Genomic DNA, 20,349 nt, shown 5'->3' on the forward strand with positions numbered 1-20,349 from the left:
CGACATGGATCTCTTCCTTTTTTCCCTCTTGTTCCACGGTGCCTTCAGGAGCAGAATCTTCGCATTTCCACAATTCATACGTACATAAAAGCCACACAGCTATACGCCTTATACCCCACTAAAGAAAAACATATAATATCCTTAAAATGGATTATAACTTAAACTCTATTTCATTTAAGTTTCCATTTAATAGAATTATGTGTCATTCATAATTGAATTGTGTTGAATGTTAATAATGGAACATTCATTTCAGCCAAATTTGGGCTCAATCCACGAACAAAATAGGTTATTTTACTTGAAGTAAATGTTTTTCTATTTTTCCAATATCATTTTTACGTAGTGTAATTGTAGTTCAAATCGAGCGAATCATTTTCCGATGTCCTTGAATGCACCATTACAACAGCTGAGTTGTTGACGAGATCATGCCATGACGTCACGAGAATGTCAGTCATATTTAGTCATTGGATATTTTTCAATATAGTAACTTCTTTTGATACAATATATTTTTTTATTAACACACACAATATTGTTCTATTTTCCAGTGCAATGGTTTCAGTTGAGATAAACATGGAAAAATTAGCAATTTGTGTTTTTATTTGCTTACAATGTATTGAGGAAATTGTCCTCCTGAAAGAAAATTCACATTTAATTGACTTAATAGTTATCACATTAAAACAGTACTTCTCAAATAGTGGGGCGGGCCCCCCCAGGGGGTTGCAGAGCGATGACAAGGGTGGCACATGTGACCTCGGGGAACTTACTTCTTTTGCTGTACTCGAATAAAGTGTAATTGCACATCTACTCAGTGGGTGGCAGTGGTGCTCTCATTTTCAGAGTGTGCACAGTAATTTTAGACCAAACAAGACCACACAGCAAAGAGCGCTGGAGATATGAAGAGCTGAGACGAGGAAATATGACGACGCGTATGTAGCATTTGGCTGTGACTTTTAATACAGTGGGAGACAAGGAAAGACTGGTCTGTATCAAAAAATGTTTGCAACGGACAGCAGGAAGCCAAATCAATCAAGACGTCACTTATAGTGGAATGAAAAAGTATCTGAACATTTTTATGATTTCTCACATTTCTGCATAAAATCTCCATCAAAGCCTGATCTGATCTTTGTCAAAATCACACAGATGACAGTGTCTGCTTTCACTAAAACCACCCAAACATTTACAGCAATAAAGTTTTATTTTATTAAATTTTTCGGTCAAATGGTTTGGCATATGGTCTCATGAGTTAATGTTGCTAATCACTTTGAATTTATTATTATTTATAGATTTTATTAAATTTCATGTTTTAGTATTAAATGGTAAAAAAAATGCCTTGAGAGTATTTTTACAGTTTGGATGTGACTTTTTTTTTTTAATTCAGGCTAAGTGATGCGCTTTAAGTCTTTTATGTTCTCAACAAAAAATGTTGATAACATTACACTTTATTGTACGCTGATCTATATTACTTTTTCTTTCTTTAAAATTAAAAAGGACACAATGTTATGCAGAGGTGTACTTATAATGATAATTTTATTGACAAACGATACTATTTACAGTGGCGGCAGAGAGTTGGGGGGGCGCCAAACGTTTATGTCTTCCTAGAGGGCGGGGGGCAAGCAGAAAATAATTGAGAAGCACTGCATTAAAGGTTTGTTGCAAATGAACAATTTATCAGTCTCATTTTCCATGGCAAAGACATACATCATAATACAGTACCTATGAGACCCCATATAGCATTTGCAAAGTTTAGTTTGTCCAAAGCATTCACTGTTTTATCTGCATAAGATTCTCAATCAGAAGCATTTTACATTCGCTTGTAAACATGAATGACTGTGTTGCAATTTGGGCAGAGATGCTTGACATCCTTGCAGGCGTCCACAATGAATGGTATCCAGGCGAAGAAACAACACCTGATAGGTGAAATAATAAGTAGTGTTCAGTGTAGAAAGCAAAAACACAACACAACGAGTTTTAGCATTATGAGCTTTTGCGCTATTTCTCTCTTTACCCAATGACGCTGATGCCTCCACAGATGGCCCATGACAACAGGCCTGGGGTGTGCTCTACCTCGGTGACCACTGTGCGCTGACAGCGGGGGCACACAGCTTGTGCTGAAGTGTCTTGCAGTGAAGTTTTTACCACCGCTTGAGTCACTGTAGTCCAAAATAGACCACACAATTCAAAATGTTGTTTAGTGTAGGTGTTAAATGTATTTCTTGTTGTTGTTTGTTTCTTTCTTTCTTTTTTTCCCTTTCGTTTTTTCTGTTTCCCTATAACCTGTTACTGTTCACTATTTTGAGGTATGTTGAATTATCACAATTGGAGTATGTCATACACTCAATGTGAAACATTAAAACTGTTCAGAACAACCAGACACTCTGAAGTTTCTGAAGATGGTACACAAGGAAGCCCACAAACAGTTTGCTGAAGACATGTCAACAAAGCACGTAGATTACTGTAACCATGTCCTATGGTCTGATGAGATGAGACTTTCTTGTGTACCGTCTTCAGAAGAGGCTTCCTCCTGGGGTGACAGCCATGCACACCAATTTGGTGTAGAGTGCGGCGTATGGTCTGAGCACTAACAGGCTCCTCTTCAATCTCTGCAGCAATACTGAAAGCACTCCTGTAACGAGTCACATAACATTTTGGAGGGAAAATGACAAGCAGTACTCAATTTGGACATTTAGGGAAGTACGTTTTTTCAAAGGTGTGTACTCACTTTTGTTGCCAGGGTTTTAGATATTAATGGCTATATTTTGGGTTATTTTGCGGGGAAAATAAATTAACTATTATATAAGCTGCACACAGACTACTTTTCTTGTGTCAAAATGTCATTTTGTCAGTGTTGTCCTATGAAAAGACATACTTAAATATTTGCAGAAAGCGAGGGGTGGACTCACTTTTGTGGTACACTATATGTTCAAGTGGTGCAGGGCATGTATGAGGACTGTAAGACAGTGGTGAGGTGTTCTGTTGGTGTGACGGAGGAGTTCAAAGTGGAGGTGGGACTACATCAAGGATCAGCTCTAAGCCCCTTCTTGTTCGCTATGGCAATGGACAGTTTAGACAGGAATCTCCATGGCCTGTGATGTTTGCAGATGACATTGTGATCTGTAGAGAGAGCATGGAAGAGGTGGAGGAGAAACCCAGAGGTGTGGAGGTTTGTCCTGGAAAGGTAGGAAATGATGGAGACTGCTGAATCGCTGTGGCGACCCCTGAAAGGAAAAGCCGAAAAGAAAAGAAGAAGAAATATGTACGCATTTTGGGGTGTGTCTCAGAAGTCACAAGTACACACTTACTTAATTCCATTTCTATTGAGGTGTCATTCTGACCATCAGCGTGTTCTATTTTAGTATATTTTTGTAAGCATTTATAATAATTTTATTTCTCATTTATCTATTTAAATGCTCTAAGGATAAGAATTTGGATTGAAATGATCCTTTATTGCAATTGATTATAATAGCCAGCAGAGATTACTAAGTATTTAGTCGTCAAACCTGTTAGACAGCTTCATTCGCGTGCACGCTTAACATCAGACAATTGTACTGTATATTGAACAATGTTTTTTTTTTTGTGTGTGTGCAAGAGTTCACACATACTGTAATTCTGAAGGAGTCTTGTCATACATGGCGTTCCCAACAATATGCGGTGACTAGTGTGACAGGAATTTCATACTTGTATAATCTGTGACTCGGCCTGCCCAAAATGTTACTGGACGCCATGAGAACGACAAACAAATGTTTGTTGTGATGCCAAAGGGTTGTAAATGGACGTTTCTTCCTGCAGATCAGCTTGGTTACACGCCAAGTTACTCATGCAGTGCTGTTGTGCAGAAGCAGTCATTTGCGTTGTAAACGCAGAAACTGATAAATTATGAATCTAAATAATTTATTTACTGTCACTGCTGCCAATGATATCTAAACATGTGTGCTCTTGTAGAATGAGAAATTGTGTGTGGGGAGGAGGGGTTTCAATATGGAGCTGTGGGGGTTTGGATTACATGTATTTACTCACCTGTAGTAGTTTGTACTGCAACCACAGTGAAAGCAGCACAGAAAAGGAAGGGAGACAGAAGAAAATACAATCAAATATAGCCATTAAGATACAGTACATTCAACTAAACTCTTCTTGCATACAAAATACACAAGTGCTATACTGTAGTCAGGGGCGCTGCCAAGGATTTTGGGCCCCATGAAAAGATACTAATTTGTGCATTTTCTGCATTAATTTAAGATGAAAATACTGTATATTTATGTAAATATACAGAGTATAGAGCAATAATGAATAGACTGATATCGTCTATAAGAAATGTACTTGTCTGAAGGCCATCTTTTACAATCTAAATATATTTTTATTAGAAATTTTCTCAAAGCAAATACCATAATGAATGACTTAGAATAAATGTTTTGTTTTAACTTAACTACACTACAGTATACACTAACCACAATTAAGATAACATCATCTTCAGAATGAATTAACAAACAAAGCGAGCAGCAGATTTTTTGACCTTGTATACTGTACATACTGTTGCAAGTGTATTGATCTAATGTAGCCATACATTTAACAGCTGTCACTGCATGATCCATGGTCCCTTGCTCAGCCTTACTCACCAAGAGTCTAGTGCCGAGCCTTCTTGCTAGCAAGTCAATGATCAAATCATTAAAGTCTAGCTTCCTAGCCATCTGACTTTCAATGGACAGCATGGCAAGACTAGAAAGCCTGTCCTGACACATAGTGGACCTCAAATAGTTCTTTATGAGTCTTAGCTTACTGAAAGCTCTCTCGCCACCTGCAACCGTTACAGGGAGTGTGCAAAATATACGTAAAGTGATACACACTTCTCCAAAAATGCTTTGCAGCTGTATCTTTCAAATTGCAATTAGGAGACCAAGAGAGGACAACTGTTTTAGTATGAAGAGCTTGCTAAGGGTTTGCCTGCTGTATTGATTAAATGTAAGCTAAAAGTGGAGCAAACACTAGCTAGCAAATAATTACAGTATTTCATTATGGAGTAGGCTAAGCCCCATCTGGAAACTCGCGATCTCTACTATAGGCTACAGCTCCGAAGCGAGGTCCCTTGTTAACAAACTAAATTCAATTGATTCCAAACTAAATTCCATAAATTCTTGACAAATTGGATTCAAGCCGATTTAAAAAAAGAAAATTTCCACATCGACTTTCAACATCTGTAGGATACCAAAAAATGCTGTCATTATTTGGAATTCATGTTTTTGAATAGGTGAATGTCTCTCATTGAGGCCGGGAAAATCCAGTATTTCTTATGGAGTGAGCTGGGACCTCACTTCAGAGCTTTGTAATAGACATCGCAAGGTTCCAGATGGGGCTGGAGTGGGTAAGCTAACAGGTTAATTTTCAGCACTACACTGACTCACAAGACACCAACCTTCCTTTGTGAAGAACTTTGTCACATCCTGTTGTCCATTTCTACCCCCTCTCCTGTTTTGCTTTCTTTTCTTTCCTCTTTTGATAACCCAATTTTTGTTTTGGATACATTTCTGCAGTATGGCGCATTCCGAGTTATTGACTGGTGTAATGCGCACCGCTGCACCCGGTCTGATCGAAGGAAGGGCGGACCAAACCATTTAATGAAAATACGGGGATTGTGGGGGGGGAGAATGCATATGATCTCTGGGTGTTAACTTTTTGCCAAAAACAAAAAAGAAAAGGAAAGCCTTCGTTTTATTCCTATTAAAATTATAATGATTAATATTTAAATTTGCAAACAATTACCTAATGTTCTAATTTTCTTTGTGGGCCCCATCAGGGCATGGGTCTTTAGAATCAATATCACTTTTCACCCCTATATGGCGCCCCAGACTGTAGTATAATGACAGGATTTTATATGATAATCAGGGTCAGCAAGGATTCCCGTTTGTCGAAAATGATCAGAAGCACGGACCTAAATTTATAAGCTGAATACTAATATTATATATTTTTTAGGGCTGTCAAAATTATCGCGTTAACGGGCGTTAATTAATTTTTTTCAATTAATCACGTTAAAATATTTGACGCAATTAACGCATGCACTGAATGAGCCGCTCTCGCCTTGCCTCAAACAGATTTCAGTGACGCCGTCTATGGACGTTAAGAGTGAAGAGAATGCCACCGGCCGCTTGGGGGCAGCGCAGCGCCGTTCCATACTCATGTTATTCCTTCTAATAGTGGGAGAATTAGTAGTTGTGAGACGTTTATGCTGTTGCTTTGTGCTCCACACATATTTCGGTAAGTTTGCTTTCTTTTAGTGGCAATTATGTGTCTCTTGTTGTATTTTGGGTAAGATATGCACAGAGATATATCTGTTATAAAGGCGAGTGGACACAGGCGTTCTTTGGGCTGCGCCGTTTATTGGCATAAGCTTCTGCAACTCCTTCACAACAAACAGAAGTATCATTTAGTGAAAGCACAACAAAAGTAATATTGCTATCTCTCAAAAAAATTATGTTCACAAAAAGAAAAGCACTTCAGTCTGTAGTAATGAGGCACTATTCTCACACACCTAAAAAACAATGCAAAGTGAACTAGCATTACTCAGAGTTTGGTCACTCAATTCTTATTATTGTTATTTTTATTCTTCTTATTACTATATTAACTCTACTTTTGATTGAAAATTGTACAAATTTTATTAAAACGAAAATATGAAGAGGGGTTTTAATATAAAATTACTATAACATGTAACTATAACATTTATCTTTTATGGACTACAAGTCTTACTATCCGTGGATCACTTGAACAGAAAGAATGTTAATAATGCCATTTGTGGATTTATTGTTATAATAAACAAATACAGCACTTATGTACAGTATGTTGTATGTATATATCCGTCTTGTGTCTTATCTTTCCATTCCAACAATAATTTACAGAAAAATATGGCATATTTTAGAGATGGTTTGTATTGCGATTAATTGCGATTAATTAATTTTTAAGCTGTAATTAACTCGATTAAAAATTTTAATCGTTTGACAGCCCTAATATTTTTTTAAATGATTACTGAACATTCGTGTCTTTTATGTGGCATTTTTTTTTAGACAGCTCTGCTCCAAATATGTGTATACAGCAGTACAATGTAAGAAAAGCTATATTTTTCCTTGGGACTAATTATTTTTTTTAACCAATCAGATTTAATATTCACCTCACAGGGCCATTTAGCTGGGCCACAGGAACTATAGTTATTTCAGTGAGAGAGTGTGAAAGAATTCATGTCAATGTTAAAATTAGTGGCTACTTTATGATCTAGAGAAGAATAAAAGTCTCAGGAGTATTCTACTCAATGCAACACTTGTATTGATAGTTCTATTTCATCCCCGCTGACCGCCAGAGGCAATACTGTAAGCACTGAATAACCCCTTTGCACATGCGCAGTGCGAGTAATAATACCGACGAAGTCACCTGTGACCCCAGGTTGACCCCCGGCAAAGGTACAGTGTAACTCCAGTCCCTTTTTTCTTCTCGCTTGGCAGTTGCCGCTTTGCTGTTTGTGTCGCAAAAAGCCTTGTTGACTGTGTGTCGGAGCTGCGAATTCGCCTTCCTGAGGCTGCATCACTTTATTAGCAATCCGGCCATGTAAAGCTTTTTTTTTGTTTTGTTTTTTTCCTCGTTGGAGCGGCTGACAGCCCATGCCAGTGATGGCTTCGTTCGCGATCCCCCTCGCAGCCAGTGTCGTTGGGTGACTGATCGCAGCTGGCTCAACACTTGCGGGGCCGCCGGCTGCATTCACCTGTTTCATTTTTCCAACCGGCGTGTGTTCTGGCGTCGGGTCCCTGTGAAGTTTGGGTCAGTGATTCTTCGTGACCCAGCTGGTATTGGTCATTCAGTGCTTACAGCACCACCTCTGGCAGTCAGCAAGGATGAAATAGAACGAAAGTTACGTAGGTAACTACAGTTCTATGAATCCCGAATGACCACCAGAGCATTCCGTCACTCCCAGAATCCTCGTGGCCACGCGAGAAAGTTCTGTAGGGACTGGATCTCGGTTAAGTTATACCTTTGCCGGGGGTCAACCTGGGGTCACAGTAGTGACGGGATTTGTCGTTCACTTGAGTAAACGAATCCATTCCGGTTCGTTCAGTAAAAAGATTCGTTCAAACAAATCATTCAACGAATCGTTCGCCCCCCTCATCTCCCTCCCCGCCCAAATGAATCGTTCGGTTAGTGAACGGGAAGTGACGTTGCCGAACGAATCACCAAAGACCGCTTCGCAGTATAACTGAACGGGAAGTGACATTGCTTGGTCCCTCCCTCTCTTGCACACAGGCTCCTCATTGACTACTCGTTGTAGTTTCAGAAATGAGTGACAGGCGATATCATTCTGCTTTCACAGACAGCCTCATCTCCCTCCCGCTGCTGCAAAAGCGAGGGAGAACTTCCGCGTCGTCTGTCCTAGTTCAATGGGATCAAAGTAATGGCTCGTGCTTGCATTTCGATTTAGGACACGGATAAACATTTTCCTTTTGTGGGGGGAGTGGGGGTTTGGGGTCGGGGGCGCACGGACTTTCTTTAGCATGATCTTGATCACATATACAATGCAGCTGCTACCAGCCAACGCGGCATGCTTGCTGTCACGAAAATAAAATAAATCGAAAGTTTAATTTCTAATTAATTAATTTCTCACTCTGTTGTATTTTAGTTTTTATACTCATCACTATTATTTTTGGTCACTATTGTTAAAACTAAAGTGTAAATAGCTAGTTGTCAAATGTGCTGCTCTGAAAAAAACAATACTACATTTTGATATTTGACAGTTTAATTGCAAATCAGTATTAAGATGATCGTATTGAATTTTTGCACTGGTATTAACAAATAAAATAATCCGGTCAGCTCCCCTGTCGTCCCCTCATCTCAGATCGTCAAATGCTGACAAGAAATAATTGTTTGCTCTTTACGATGTCGCCTTTCTACTCTCATTAGTCTGTTAAGAAAAATGTAGACATATTGCGACATCTTCCGTGTCCGCGTGCGTTGTTTTATTATTCTAAATATTCTTTTTTACTGTGCACATATGAGGTAAATATCGCTGCCATGAAGCCTCCATATAGTGACAGTTCTCTGCCCCCTTCACTGCCGTCACGCGACTGCAGCTCACTTTTGCTTGCCTTGTAGCTACCCGTGTTTTAAACTACTGTAAATTTGATAGTATGTCGTCATAGGTAGTCCCGAGTCTGTTGAGAAAAGTAGTACACTAACCCATGCTCGCAATATTTGTGTGGTGTTTTTGTCTGTTTGAGCAGCATTTGATAGGCTCCACATTAACAAATATGTGACAAAGTCATTTCCTTTCATTTTTTGACTCGTTCACCGCATTACTGGAAAGTCAAGTTAGCAGCAAGCTAGGTCAGGAACCGGAGGACCGAGTCACTGAACGGGAAGTGACATAACTCAGTCTTGCCCCCTGCCTGCACGCGGGCTGCTTATTGGCTTCACGTGGAAGTGAGTGACAGACGCCCTGATTCTGTTTCCGCTCCCTCCCCTGGCCGCGATGAGGCTGGCGTCTGATTGGTCGTGTGTGATGTCAGAAGACGCTGCCGCTTGCTCAACGCCCTCCCACGCAGCGAACAAGCCCCAACTTCATAGAACGAATCGGTGCAGATGGCGATTAGTTCGGTCTCGTTCACCCAAACAATTCGTTCAAAAAAAACGAATCGTTCGCGACCGATACAACACTATGTCACAGGTGACTTCATTGGTATTATTACTCGCACTGCTCATGCGCGAAGGGACCATTCAGTGCTTACACCACCGCCTCTGGCGGTCATTCGGGATTCATAGAACCGTAGTTACCTACGTAACTTTCGATATAAATCCTCTCCGACAGCTAATAATAAACAGTCATTTTAGATGAAAGGCATTCAGACCTTCATGTATTACAACAGGTTGTGGTCCTGCACTAGGTGGCGGGTACACCATAGGTTGTTGCACTGCAACCCCATAGTTAATGGCTGTGACAGGGTATGATGGAGGCCCATAGTTCATGGCTGTGCCAGGGTATGGTGGAGGTGTTTCTTGGTATCCCATTTCCATCTTGACAAGCCTTAAATAGAAGGGATATACAGAAACAAATATTCTGAGTGATTTGGAGAATGAATAAAAAATAAATGGCAGATTGTCACCTTCTGAGTACAAATGATGTGGCTGTATTCTGACTGAATGTTCTGACTCTGAGTGACCATCTCACAAGGAACAAAAGCATACAGTTTATTCAAAGAAGGCTTGAATGATTGTTTGTCTCAGTGGGAGTGGTTTAGTCAATATATGGAGTTCTTTTCTGTTTAATTGATAAATGCTCAAAGAATCTAAATAGGGCATGTTTACCATGAAATCATAGGCTGGCAGTATTTTGCATATTGTAGCCATACGAAGCAATTATGGGTTTACTGCAGAGGTGGGTAGAGTAGCCAAAAGTTTTACTCAGGTAAGAGTAGCATTGTTTCAAAATAATATCACTCAAGTAAAAGTAGTCGTTCAAAAAATGTACTCAAGTACAAGTAAAAAAGCATCCAGTGAAAAGAATACAGTGGTACCTCTACATACAAAGTTAATTTGTTCAAGGACCTTGTTTGTAAATCGAAATGGTCGTATGTCGGGCAGGATTTTCCCAAAATAAATACATTATAATCTCATTACGTAATTCATTCCACAGCCTGAAAACCTACACTAAATCCTTAACAAATGCTGCTGGTACTACAGCAAATAGCAATAATACAGAGCAAAACAAATAAATTATAAATAAAAATCTGAAATAATAATAATAATTCCTGTAATAATGTTACGAATGAGGTTCTAATGTGGCGGATGTGTTTTGCGTGGTGTACCTGAAAGCACCGCTTGGCTGACTTGACAGAAGGAGGGAGGACTCTTACTTTCACTTTGTTCAGCTGGGGCGGACAATAGGCATGTTTTGTTGCATTCTGAAATAAATGATTAAAAACCTGATGAAGCTGGTGTATATTGAACACTCAGCACAAGAGACGGACTTCTTAACAGCATTTATTTATCCCGCGGAGCATTATGGGACATGTAGTCCAATATCACTACTGCTACAGCTCCTCCTTTTAGTTGAACGCATGCTTCATCACGTGAACCTAAATACTTTAACTGACTTGTGCACCTTAATATCCAATGAACACTAATATTGTAAATAGATATTTTCTTTCATCAAACATGTTAACACAATTATTTTCTTTCCTTCAAACCAGTGTTATTACTTTCTTAAACATTTCTTAACTTTCATTTAAATGAACATAACATTTTCTTTTCTCAACTTTCATTCAAATGAACATAACATCAATTACAAATCCAATCTGTCTGGTGGTCTCACAACTTGACCCGACCTTGCAACAGTCCCTATGGGTCTAAGATGGCTCCTGTTCCTCCTTAGAATCCCTCTGTCAGTCTCCACTATATAGGATCAGAGTATTAGCAAGTCTGATGACTTCTCCTGCAGTACCTTCTGTTGTAACCCAAACTTTCTGTCCAGGTCTTAATTGTGAAAGTGGTGTTGTTCGATTTCTCCGATTGTAATGGTTCGCCTGCTGACTCCTTTCATCCTCTTCCTTCTTTCGAAAGGCAGACAAGTCCGGCCACTTTGGAACCAACGTAGACAAAAATTAAGCTCGGGACGTGCGCAGGTGTCTCCCCATGAAGAGATGAGGTGGCGAGAGTCCATGTTCAAGCGGCATGAACCGTAAGCCAGCAGTGCTCTGTGATCATTGTCCTTTTTCCAGAGGTCCTTGATGGTACGCACAGCACGTTCTGCTTCACCGTTGGCCTAGGGGTTCTTTGGGCTGCTGGTGACATGTGAGAAGTGGTATTCCTTTACAAACTCTTTGAACTGTTGTGACGAAAACTGTGGTCCATTATCTGATACAACAGTCTCAGGAGTCCCATGCTTAGCAAAAGTTGATTGTGACCTCCATAGTCCAGTGTTTAAGTTGTGCCACTTCTATGTACTTTGAGAAAAAGTCTACAATCAAAATGTACTGTTTCTTTGCCCATTCGAACAAATTCATTCCCACCTTCTGTCATTGGCAATCCGGAAGTGGGATGGATAGCAGTGGCTCACAGTTCTGAAGTCTATATTTTTTACATACAGTTGGGCAAATAAGTATTTAGTCAACCACCAATTGTGCAAGTTCTCCGACTTGAAAATATTAGAGAGGCCTGTAATTGTCAACATGGGTAAACCTCAACCATGAGAGACAGAATGTGGGGGGAAAAAAACAGAAAATCACATTGTTTGAGTTTTTAAAAAAAAATATTTCCAAATTAGTGTGGAAAAAAAGTATTTGGTCACCTACAAACAAGCAAGATTTCTGGCTGTCAAAGAGGTCTAACTTCTTCTATCGAGGTCTAATGAGACTCCACTCTTTACCTGTATCAATGGCACGTGTTTGAACTCATTATCGGTATAAAAGACACCTGTCCACAATCCCGGTCAGTCACACTCCAAACTCCACTACGGCCAAGACCAAAGAGCTGTCGAAGGACACCAGAGACAAAATTGTAGACCTGCACCAGGCTGGGAAGACTGAATCTGCAATAGGTAAAACGCTTGGTGTAAAGAAATCAACTGTGGGAGCAATTATTAGAAAATGGAAGCCATACAATACCCCTGATGATCTCCCTCGATCTGGGGCTCCATGCAAGATCTCACCCCGTGGCGTCAAAATGATAACAAGAACGGTGAGCAAAAATCTCAGAACCACGCGGGGGGACCAAGTGAATGACCTACAGGGAGTTGGGACAACAGTAACATAGGCTACTATCAGTAACACAATGCACCGCCAGGGACTCAAATCCTGCACTGCCAGACGTATCCCCCTGCTGAAGCCAGTACACGTCCAGGCCCGTCTGCAGTTCGCTAGAGAGCATTTGGATGATCCAGAAGAGGACTGGGAGAATGTGTTATGGTCAGATGAAACCAAAATAGAACTTTTTGGTAGAAACACAGGTTCTCGTGTTTGGAGGAGAAAAAAATACTGAATTGCATCCGAAGAACACCATACTCACTGTGAAGCATGGGGATGGAAACACCATGCTTTGGGGCTGTTTTTCTGCAAAGGGACCCGGACAACTGATCTGTGTATAGGAAAGAATGAATCGGGCCATGTATCGAGAGATTTTGAGTGAAAATCTCCTTCCATCAGCAAGGGCATTGAAGATGAGACGTGGCTGGGTCTTTCAGCAAGACAGTGATCCCTAACACACAGCCAGGGCAACAAAGGACTGGCTTCGTAAGAAGTATTTCAAGATCCTGGAGTAGCCTAGCCAGTCTCCTGATCTCAACCCCGTAGAAAATCTGTGGAGGGAGTTGAAAGTCCGTGTTGCACAACGGCAGCCCCAAAACATCACTGCTCTAGAGGACATCTGCATGGAGGAATGGGCCAAAATACCAGCAACAGTGTGTTAAAAGGTTGTGAAGCGTTACAGAAAATGTTTGGCCTCAGTTATTGCAAACAAAGGGTACATAACACAGTATTGAGATGAACTTTTGGTATTGACCAAATACTTATTTTCCACCATGATTTGCAAATAAATTCTTTAAAAATCAAACAATGTGATTTTTTTCCCCACATTCTGTCTCTCATGGTTGAGGTTTAGCCATGTTGACAATTACAGGCCTCTGTAATATTTTCAAGTGGGAGAACTTGCACAATTAGTGGTTGACTAAATACTTATTTGCCCCACTGTATTTCGCATTCACTCACCATTTTGCCTGTCCGTGTAGAGATGCCAGGCCACCAGACTGATTCCTTGGCCTTGGCCCTACATTTGGAAATCCCTTGATGGCCTTCATGCAGACAATGCAATATATCAGCTCTCAGAGATGGTGGGATCCATGGAGATGGCGCCCACCATGCTCATATTTTTGTATCATTTCCATGGTATGTCTCACCTTTTTCCTTTTTTGCCACCTGCACTAACATTCTTGGAACCCATGTTGATTTCTCTCCCAAGAAAATCCTGTTGGAATTCGCCCCCCCCGGCCAAGCCGCAAGGCAACGGCGACAGCCGAACGGAAATGGTGCTCCGCTGCTTACCGCCTTCGTGCGCCAACCGGGAAGGCGGAAATTCCGCGCGTTCTCCTCTTGTGTTAACTCTTTGTACTGACTCCATGTTACAAAAGTTTGAAGAAGGCTCACCGAAAACAGGTTGACAATTTATTCGTCGACAATGGTCAAAAACAAGGCAAAAACAGACGATGGAGGAACAATTCTGGATCCAAAACAAGGCTACATAGAAAATGTTTCCGAGCAATCTGTGTTATCTCAGTGTCCAGTGTTTTTTAAGGCTGCGGTGGAGTGGGCCGGCCAAAGGATGTTATTTCGGGATCATCCTTCTGTGGCCGGTTTTGGGCGGTTAGGTTCATGCGTGGATGGGACGTGGTTGCCACAGCGACCGACGCGGGTCTTGACGTCCCAAGCACCCGCTATCAACTTTGTTATCCGGGCTGGCGCTACTTGTATTAGGACAAAGCTTGCTGCTCTTTGTCCTTGTTGGAGGTCGGGAGAATTGATTGCAAGAGTTGGTGTGTCAATCTTGCTCGTGACGCACACGTTGGGCTTCTGAGATAAGATGGCGTTGTGTATCTATTCTGCTTCTTTTCATTAAACTGGTGTACTATTTCTTTTATATTAGGTGTGTAAAATAGTACAGTCCTACAGTAAATATGAGAAATGATACTATTCCCTGATTAATTATATTACATGTGTTAGAGTAATGCAAACAGTTAGACGGTGCCTACGAGAAACGGTACCATTTTTCCATTTTCCCCTCATGAGCCCTGATAAGGTGATTCACTTTACTGTCTCCAAGGGCATGCAGTGAAGTCTGCATAAACTATAGTTAGATGAATGTGTTAGACAAATGCAAACAATTATATGATGTATGCGAGAACGGTACCTATTTCCTTCAATCCGCTGCATCAGTCTTGCGGGAAGACAAAGTAAAGGCAGTGCTGTCATAAATCGTTGTATTTCGAGCATGTCGTGGGATGTAGAAAAACAAATGGCGGGTCAAATTTTACGTTGGATGTCGAAAAGATCGTGTGTCGAAGCGATCGTATGTCGAGGTACCACTGTATTCAAGTGATGAGTAACAATGTGAGTAACTGCATACAATGGTATTTTTCTCTGAGCACAAGGTTATCTATTTGGACTGTTATTATAATGATACTGTACAATAACGATTACACAACCACATTAAGCAAAAAAATAAAAAATAAAAAATTGAATTCCGACAAGAGAAAAAAAAATGCAGGAAAATAGTTTATAGTTTGAAGAGTAAAGAGTTCCTTCATGATGACTACTTTGAGATCAAAAGGATTATATCTCCGGATTTCCGTGGTCAATCAGAGCCAACTAAAATCTGGAAGATGTTAAAAGCCACGCTTTCGAGAAATGTTTGGGGGAGCGCTCTATATCAAATACTTCATTTTTTACGGTGTTTTAAAGACACCACATGATTAAACAGGCTCGCTTGAAGCTAGAACGGCAAGCTTGCGTCTGATTGGTATAATGAAGTCATGACGTCTAATTGGTGAAATCAGTGGAACTACTCCGGTAATAAAGCAGGCACGTCTCTACTCTTGGTATCGTGAGCAAAAAAAAGAAAAAAAAAAAAGAAAAAAATACGTAGAATAAAGAGGAGAAAATGTAAAAATTCTTGTGTAGCCCAAAGGAGCGGAGTAGTTTTTTTTTTGGGGGGGGGGTACAAATCTACTTATGTAATAGTAAAAAGTATAGCTTAGTAAAACTACTCTTGGAAGTACATTTTTCTCAAAAAGTTACTCAAGTAAATGTAACTGAGTATATGTAACGCGTTACTACCAACCCCTGGTTTATTGTTTGCATGAAGGTTCACATAGCCCAGTGTTGTGCTGCTTATCCCGGTTTGACAATCTCTCTTTGGCCCCAAGTAGGGCAAGATGGGATGAGCAGGACAAGCATGAAAGAAAAGAGATATTGGATTTGTATCTATCCATTGGCCTTTTTTCTTTTGTTGATATTGTTAGTCCAAGGAACGTGTACAGTACAGTATGTCCAACCTGATCATTTTTCCAGGATATGACTCAAGGTATATTTCACAACTGAAGTTCTTCCAAACATAGCCAACCCTTCTTGTAAAATTACACTCTGACCCTTAGTAAGAGTTCTCCAAATGATCATTAGGTCAATTGTTAAAACATTCACAAATGTAAATTGATAACTTTTCAATTGTGTGGAGCTATTGCATCAAATTAGGAACTGAGAAATCAGTGAATAGGCCTATACATTATCTAGAGAGGAAGCAGTTTGACAATTCAAAGGATTTCATAGTCTTACAGTGTGGTAAAACCTCTTAATACAGTAATATGTGACCACTTGATATTTTGGGTGAACTATTTGAAAGTTATAAAGGGTTGCACGCAAGATTCATTCGGACTTATGGTGACCTAATGCAGTGATCTAAGTCCATGGTCCAGGAATCCTGGAGCCACAGCACTTCAGTTTATCAATAATTTGTTTAGATGAAGAGGCATGGCTTACAGTGTATCACAAAAGCGAGTACGCCCTTCGCATTTCTGCAGATATTTATATCTTTTCAAGGGACAACACTGACAAAATGACACAATGAAAAGTTGTCAGTGTGCAGCTTATATAATAGTTAATTTATTTTCCCCTCAAAATATAGCCATTGATATCTAAACCCCTGGCAACAAAAGTGAGTACACCCCTTAGTGAAAGTTGTCAATATTAACATACAACATGTCTGTCAATATGTTGTGTGGCCACCACTATTATCCAGAACTGCCTTTACTCTCCTGGGCATGGAGTTGACCAGAGCTTCACAGGTTGCCACTGGAATGCTCTTCCACTCCTCCATGACGACGTTGCGGAGCTGCTGGATATTTGAGACTTTGCATACCTCCACCTTCCGCTTGAGGATCCCCCAAAGATGTTCTATTGGGTTCAAGTCTGGAGACATGCTTGGCCAGTCCATCACCTTTACCCTCAGCCTCTTCAGTAAAGCAGTGGTCATCTTGGAGGTGTGTTTGGAGTTATTGTCATGCCGGAACACTGCCCTGTGACCCAGTTTCTGGAGGGAGGGGATCATGCTCTGCTGCAGTATTTCACAGTACATGTTGGAGTTCATGTTTCCCTCAATGGAATGTAACTCTCCAACACCTGCAGCACTCATGCAGCCCCAGACCATGACATTCCCACCACCATGCTTGACTGTAGGCATGACACACTTATCTTTGTACTCCTCACCGGGTCGACGCCACACATGCTTGAGACCATCGGAACCAAACAATTTAATTTTCATCTCATCAGACCATAGGACATGGTTCCAGTAATCCATGTGCTTTGTTGACATGTCTTCAGCAAACTGTTTGCGGGCTTTCTTGTGTACCTGTAACAAGTATGAGCAGTGTTGTTAAGAGCACCACTGAGGTGACAAAATAGTGGGCATATTAGGAAGCTCTGGTTCAGCTACTGGAGGGTAGCGGCAACGAATAATGACAAATTTGTTTGAATGAAAATTGTATTTAAGAAATGTGATAGAGAAACAACAAATATTTACAAAATCAGTGTGTACACAAGTTACAGTTGATCAACAGAGGGGGGGGGAAACAGTTCACTTTCCCCACCCCCACGTTCGTAGGTAACAAACAGTCAAGCTTACGAATGAATGCCTTCAGTTTTATGGAGGTACAAAGTGAGTGTCCATTAGCGCTGCTTGAATAGTCACAAGTTGAATGGGTATTTGAAGTGCTTGACCAGAGTAGTGGAGAGAGAAAAACAGGCTGCAGAGCCTCCTACCAGACCCTGACTTGACAATTGTGTTGAAGACAAGGTAAAGGACCATCAGGCACCTGGCTCAAGTTCTAGCTCGCCATCCTTTTGTTGGAGTGGTCCCAAGGCAGGGCAGGACCACCTGGCCTGCATGAACCAACCAACCCAGTTACAAAAATGCAATACTAGTCACATGTTAGCATTAGCATTATCATGCTAACATAACAAAATACAATAATAAAGCACCAACAGACACCAAAATGCAATAGTATTCACGTGTTAGCATTAGCATGCTAACATAACGAGATACAATAATAAAGTACCAACAGACTTAAAAATCACATGAACACCTAAGGTAGTGTAAGTTAGCATGTTGGCTAATCCGCTAACAACAGATGGAAAAATTCAGACTCACCAGTTCACTTGGATGTAGTTGAGCACAGATACTAACTAACAGGTCCCCAACACAAATAAAAAGGTCTGGTTCTATAAGTTATAAAACAGCCTTTAACGAGTTTGAAAAGAATACAATCGGTTGGATACATCAAAAAGCTTTTGAGACTGACCTGCAGCTGTTGCTGCTTGGCTTCTCTCCCACACAACTGAAGGGGAGAGGAATCAAGGAAGCTTATATAGTGCCTAGGTGACTGGTGATTGGAGAATTGGTTAAAATGTGACTTATCGTTTGACGTGGTGCATTCAAGGAGTGTGGGGAAAAACAAGTACCGGCTAAAAATAGGGAATCTTAATCCATGATACATACCGTCTTCAGAAGAGGCTTGCTCCTGGGGTGACAGCCATGCACGCCAATTTGATGTAGAGTGGGACGTATGGTCTGAGCACTAACAGGCTGACCCCCCACCACTTCAATCTCTGCAGCAATGCTGACAGCACTCCTGCGACAATCTTTCAAAGAAAGCATTTGGATGTGACGCTCAGCACGTGTGCTCAGCTTCTTTGGACGACCAACCCGAGGCCTGTTATGAGTAAATCCTGCTCTTTTAAAACGCTGGATGATCTTAGCAACTGTGCTGCAGCTTAGTTTCAGCATCTTGGTAATCTTCTAGCCTTGGCCATCTCCATGTTGCGCAACAATACATCTTTTAAGATCCTCAGTGAGTTCTTTGCCATATGGTGCCATGTTGGAACTTTCAGTGACCAGAGTGTGAGAGCTGCACTACAAATTTGAACACACCTGCTCCTTATGCACACCTGGACCTAGTAACACTAACGAGTCACATGACATTTTGGAGGGGAAATGACAAGCAGTACTCAATTTGGACATTTAGGGATGTAGTTTCTAAGGGGTGTGCTCACTTTTGTTGCCAGGGGTTTAGATATTAATGGCTACATTTTGAGTTATTTTGAGGGGAAAATAAATTAACTGTATTATACAAGCTGCACACAGACTACTTTTCATTGTGTCAAAGTGTCATTTTGTCAGTGTTGCCCCATGAAAAGATATACTTAAATATCTGCAGAAATGCGAAGGTTGTACTCACTTTTGTGATACACTGTATGTTTGAAAGCTGCACTCATGTTGCCAGGCACTTATCCAGATACCATAATTGTTGAACCCTAGCTCATTGTGCATTACCAGTCAGTCCCTGTCAGCCTGTCTCACCATACAGAAACATGAAGAGAAGCATTGGCCACTCACTCAAGCACGCCTGTTTACGGCAGTCCTGCATGAGTGCCTCACCCTGTTTTGTACAACAGCATTGAGAGGATTTCAATCATTTCAGTTGACCTTAAATATTAAACAAGGCACTGTTTTGTACAACAGCATTGAGAGGATTTCAATCATTTCAGTTGACCTTAAATATTAGACAATCAAATTGAGCAGAAAATATAATAAAATCTAACTTGTTGTCAGCTCTAATTAGGTGTGAGACAAAAAAAAAAAACTACGTTGGTAAAATGAGTATTCCAATTTCAGATAATTACTACAAGTTTAGCGTATCAACAAGGGCTCTAATATCTCTGAATGTGATAAGATAGGATTTGCCTACCTGTGGCTTTTAACACCGGCAAAGAGAAAGCCTTCTTTACTGTTGCTGCTTTTCTCCAAATGAGATGGGAGGGGAAATGAGCAGTTGACACGCACATTGCTATTATGAAATCGGTCTGCACCATTAAGGATAAGACCAATAGAGAGTGTATTATCTTATGACTTTGAAACAGGTTGTTTTCCTCACATCTTTGCCAACCTCTGATGTGACTGGAAGCATAAGCAAAAACTAAATCAAATTGAGAAGAGGAGGATTTTTCAGTGGAGGACACGGAAACTATATTGAATTAACTCTTTATCATTTATTTTATTATTAAATTATTATTCATATACAGTAAATCATATATTTTTTGTAGGGCTGTCAAACGACTAAAATTTTTAATCGAGTTAATCACAGCTTAAAAATTAATAAATCATAATTAATCGCAATTCAAACCATCTATAAAATATGCCATATTTTTCTGTAAATTATTGTTGGAATGGAAAGATAAGACACAAGACTGATATATACATTCAACATACTGTACATAAGTACTGTATTTGTTTATC

The 20,349-nt window shown here is 40.4% G+C and overlaps 1 protein-coding gene across 1 annotated transcript; it reads right to left on the bottom strand.

Moving 5' to 3' along the window:
- Nucleotides 1–928: 928 nt before the first annotated feature.
- On the bottom strand, nt 929–19,860 carry LOC130926941 (lipopolysaccharide-induced tumor necrosis factor-alpha factor homolog). Its single transcript, XM_057852296.1, has 5 exons — nt 19,802–19,860; nt 9,867–10,042; nt 4,012–4,026; nt 2,003–2,147; nt 929–1,904 (listed from the first exon to the last, which is right to left on the bottom strand). The coding sequence occupies exons 2-5, from the start codon at nt 10,030–10,032 to the stop codon at nt 1,799–1,801; spliced, it is 432 nt and encodes a 143-aa protein (XP_057708279.1). The 5' UTR covers nt 10,033–10,042; nt 19,802–19,860; the 3' UTR covers nt 929–1,798.
- Nucleotides 19,861–20,349: the final 489 nt, after the last annotated feature.

Source organism: Corythoichthys intestinalis, chromosome 12, assembly GCF_030265065.1.
Source record: "Corythoichthys intestinalis isolate RoL2023-P3 chromosome 12, ASM3026506v1, whole genome shotgun sequence".
NCBI lineage: Eukaryota > Metazoa > Chordata > Actinopteri > Syngnathiformes > Syngnathidae > Corythoichthys > Corythoichthys intestinalis.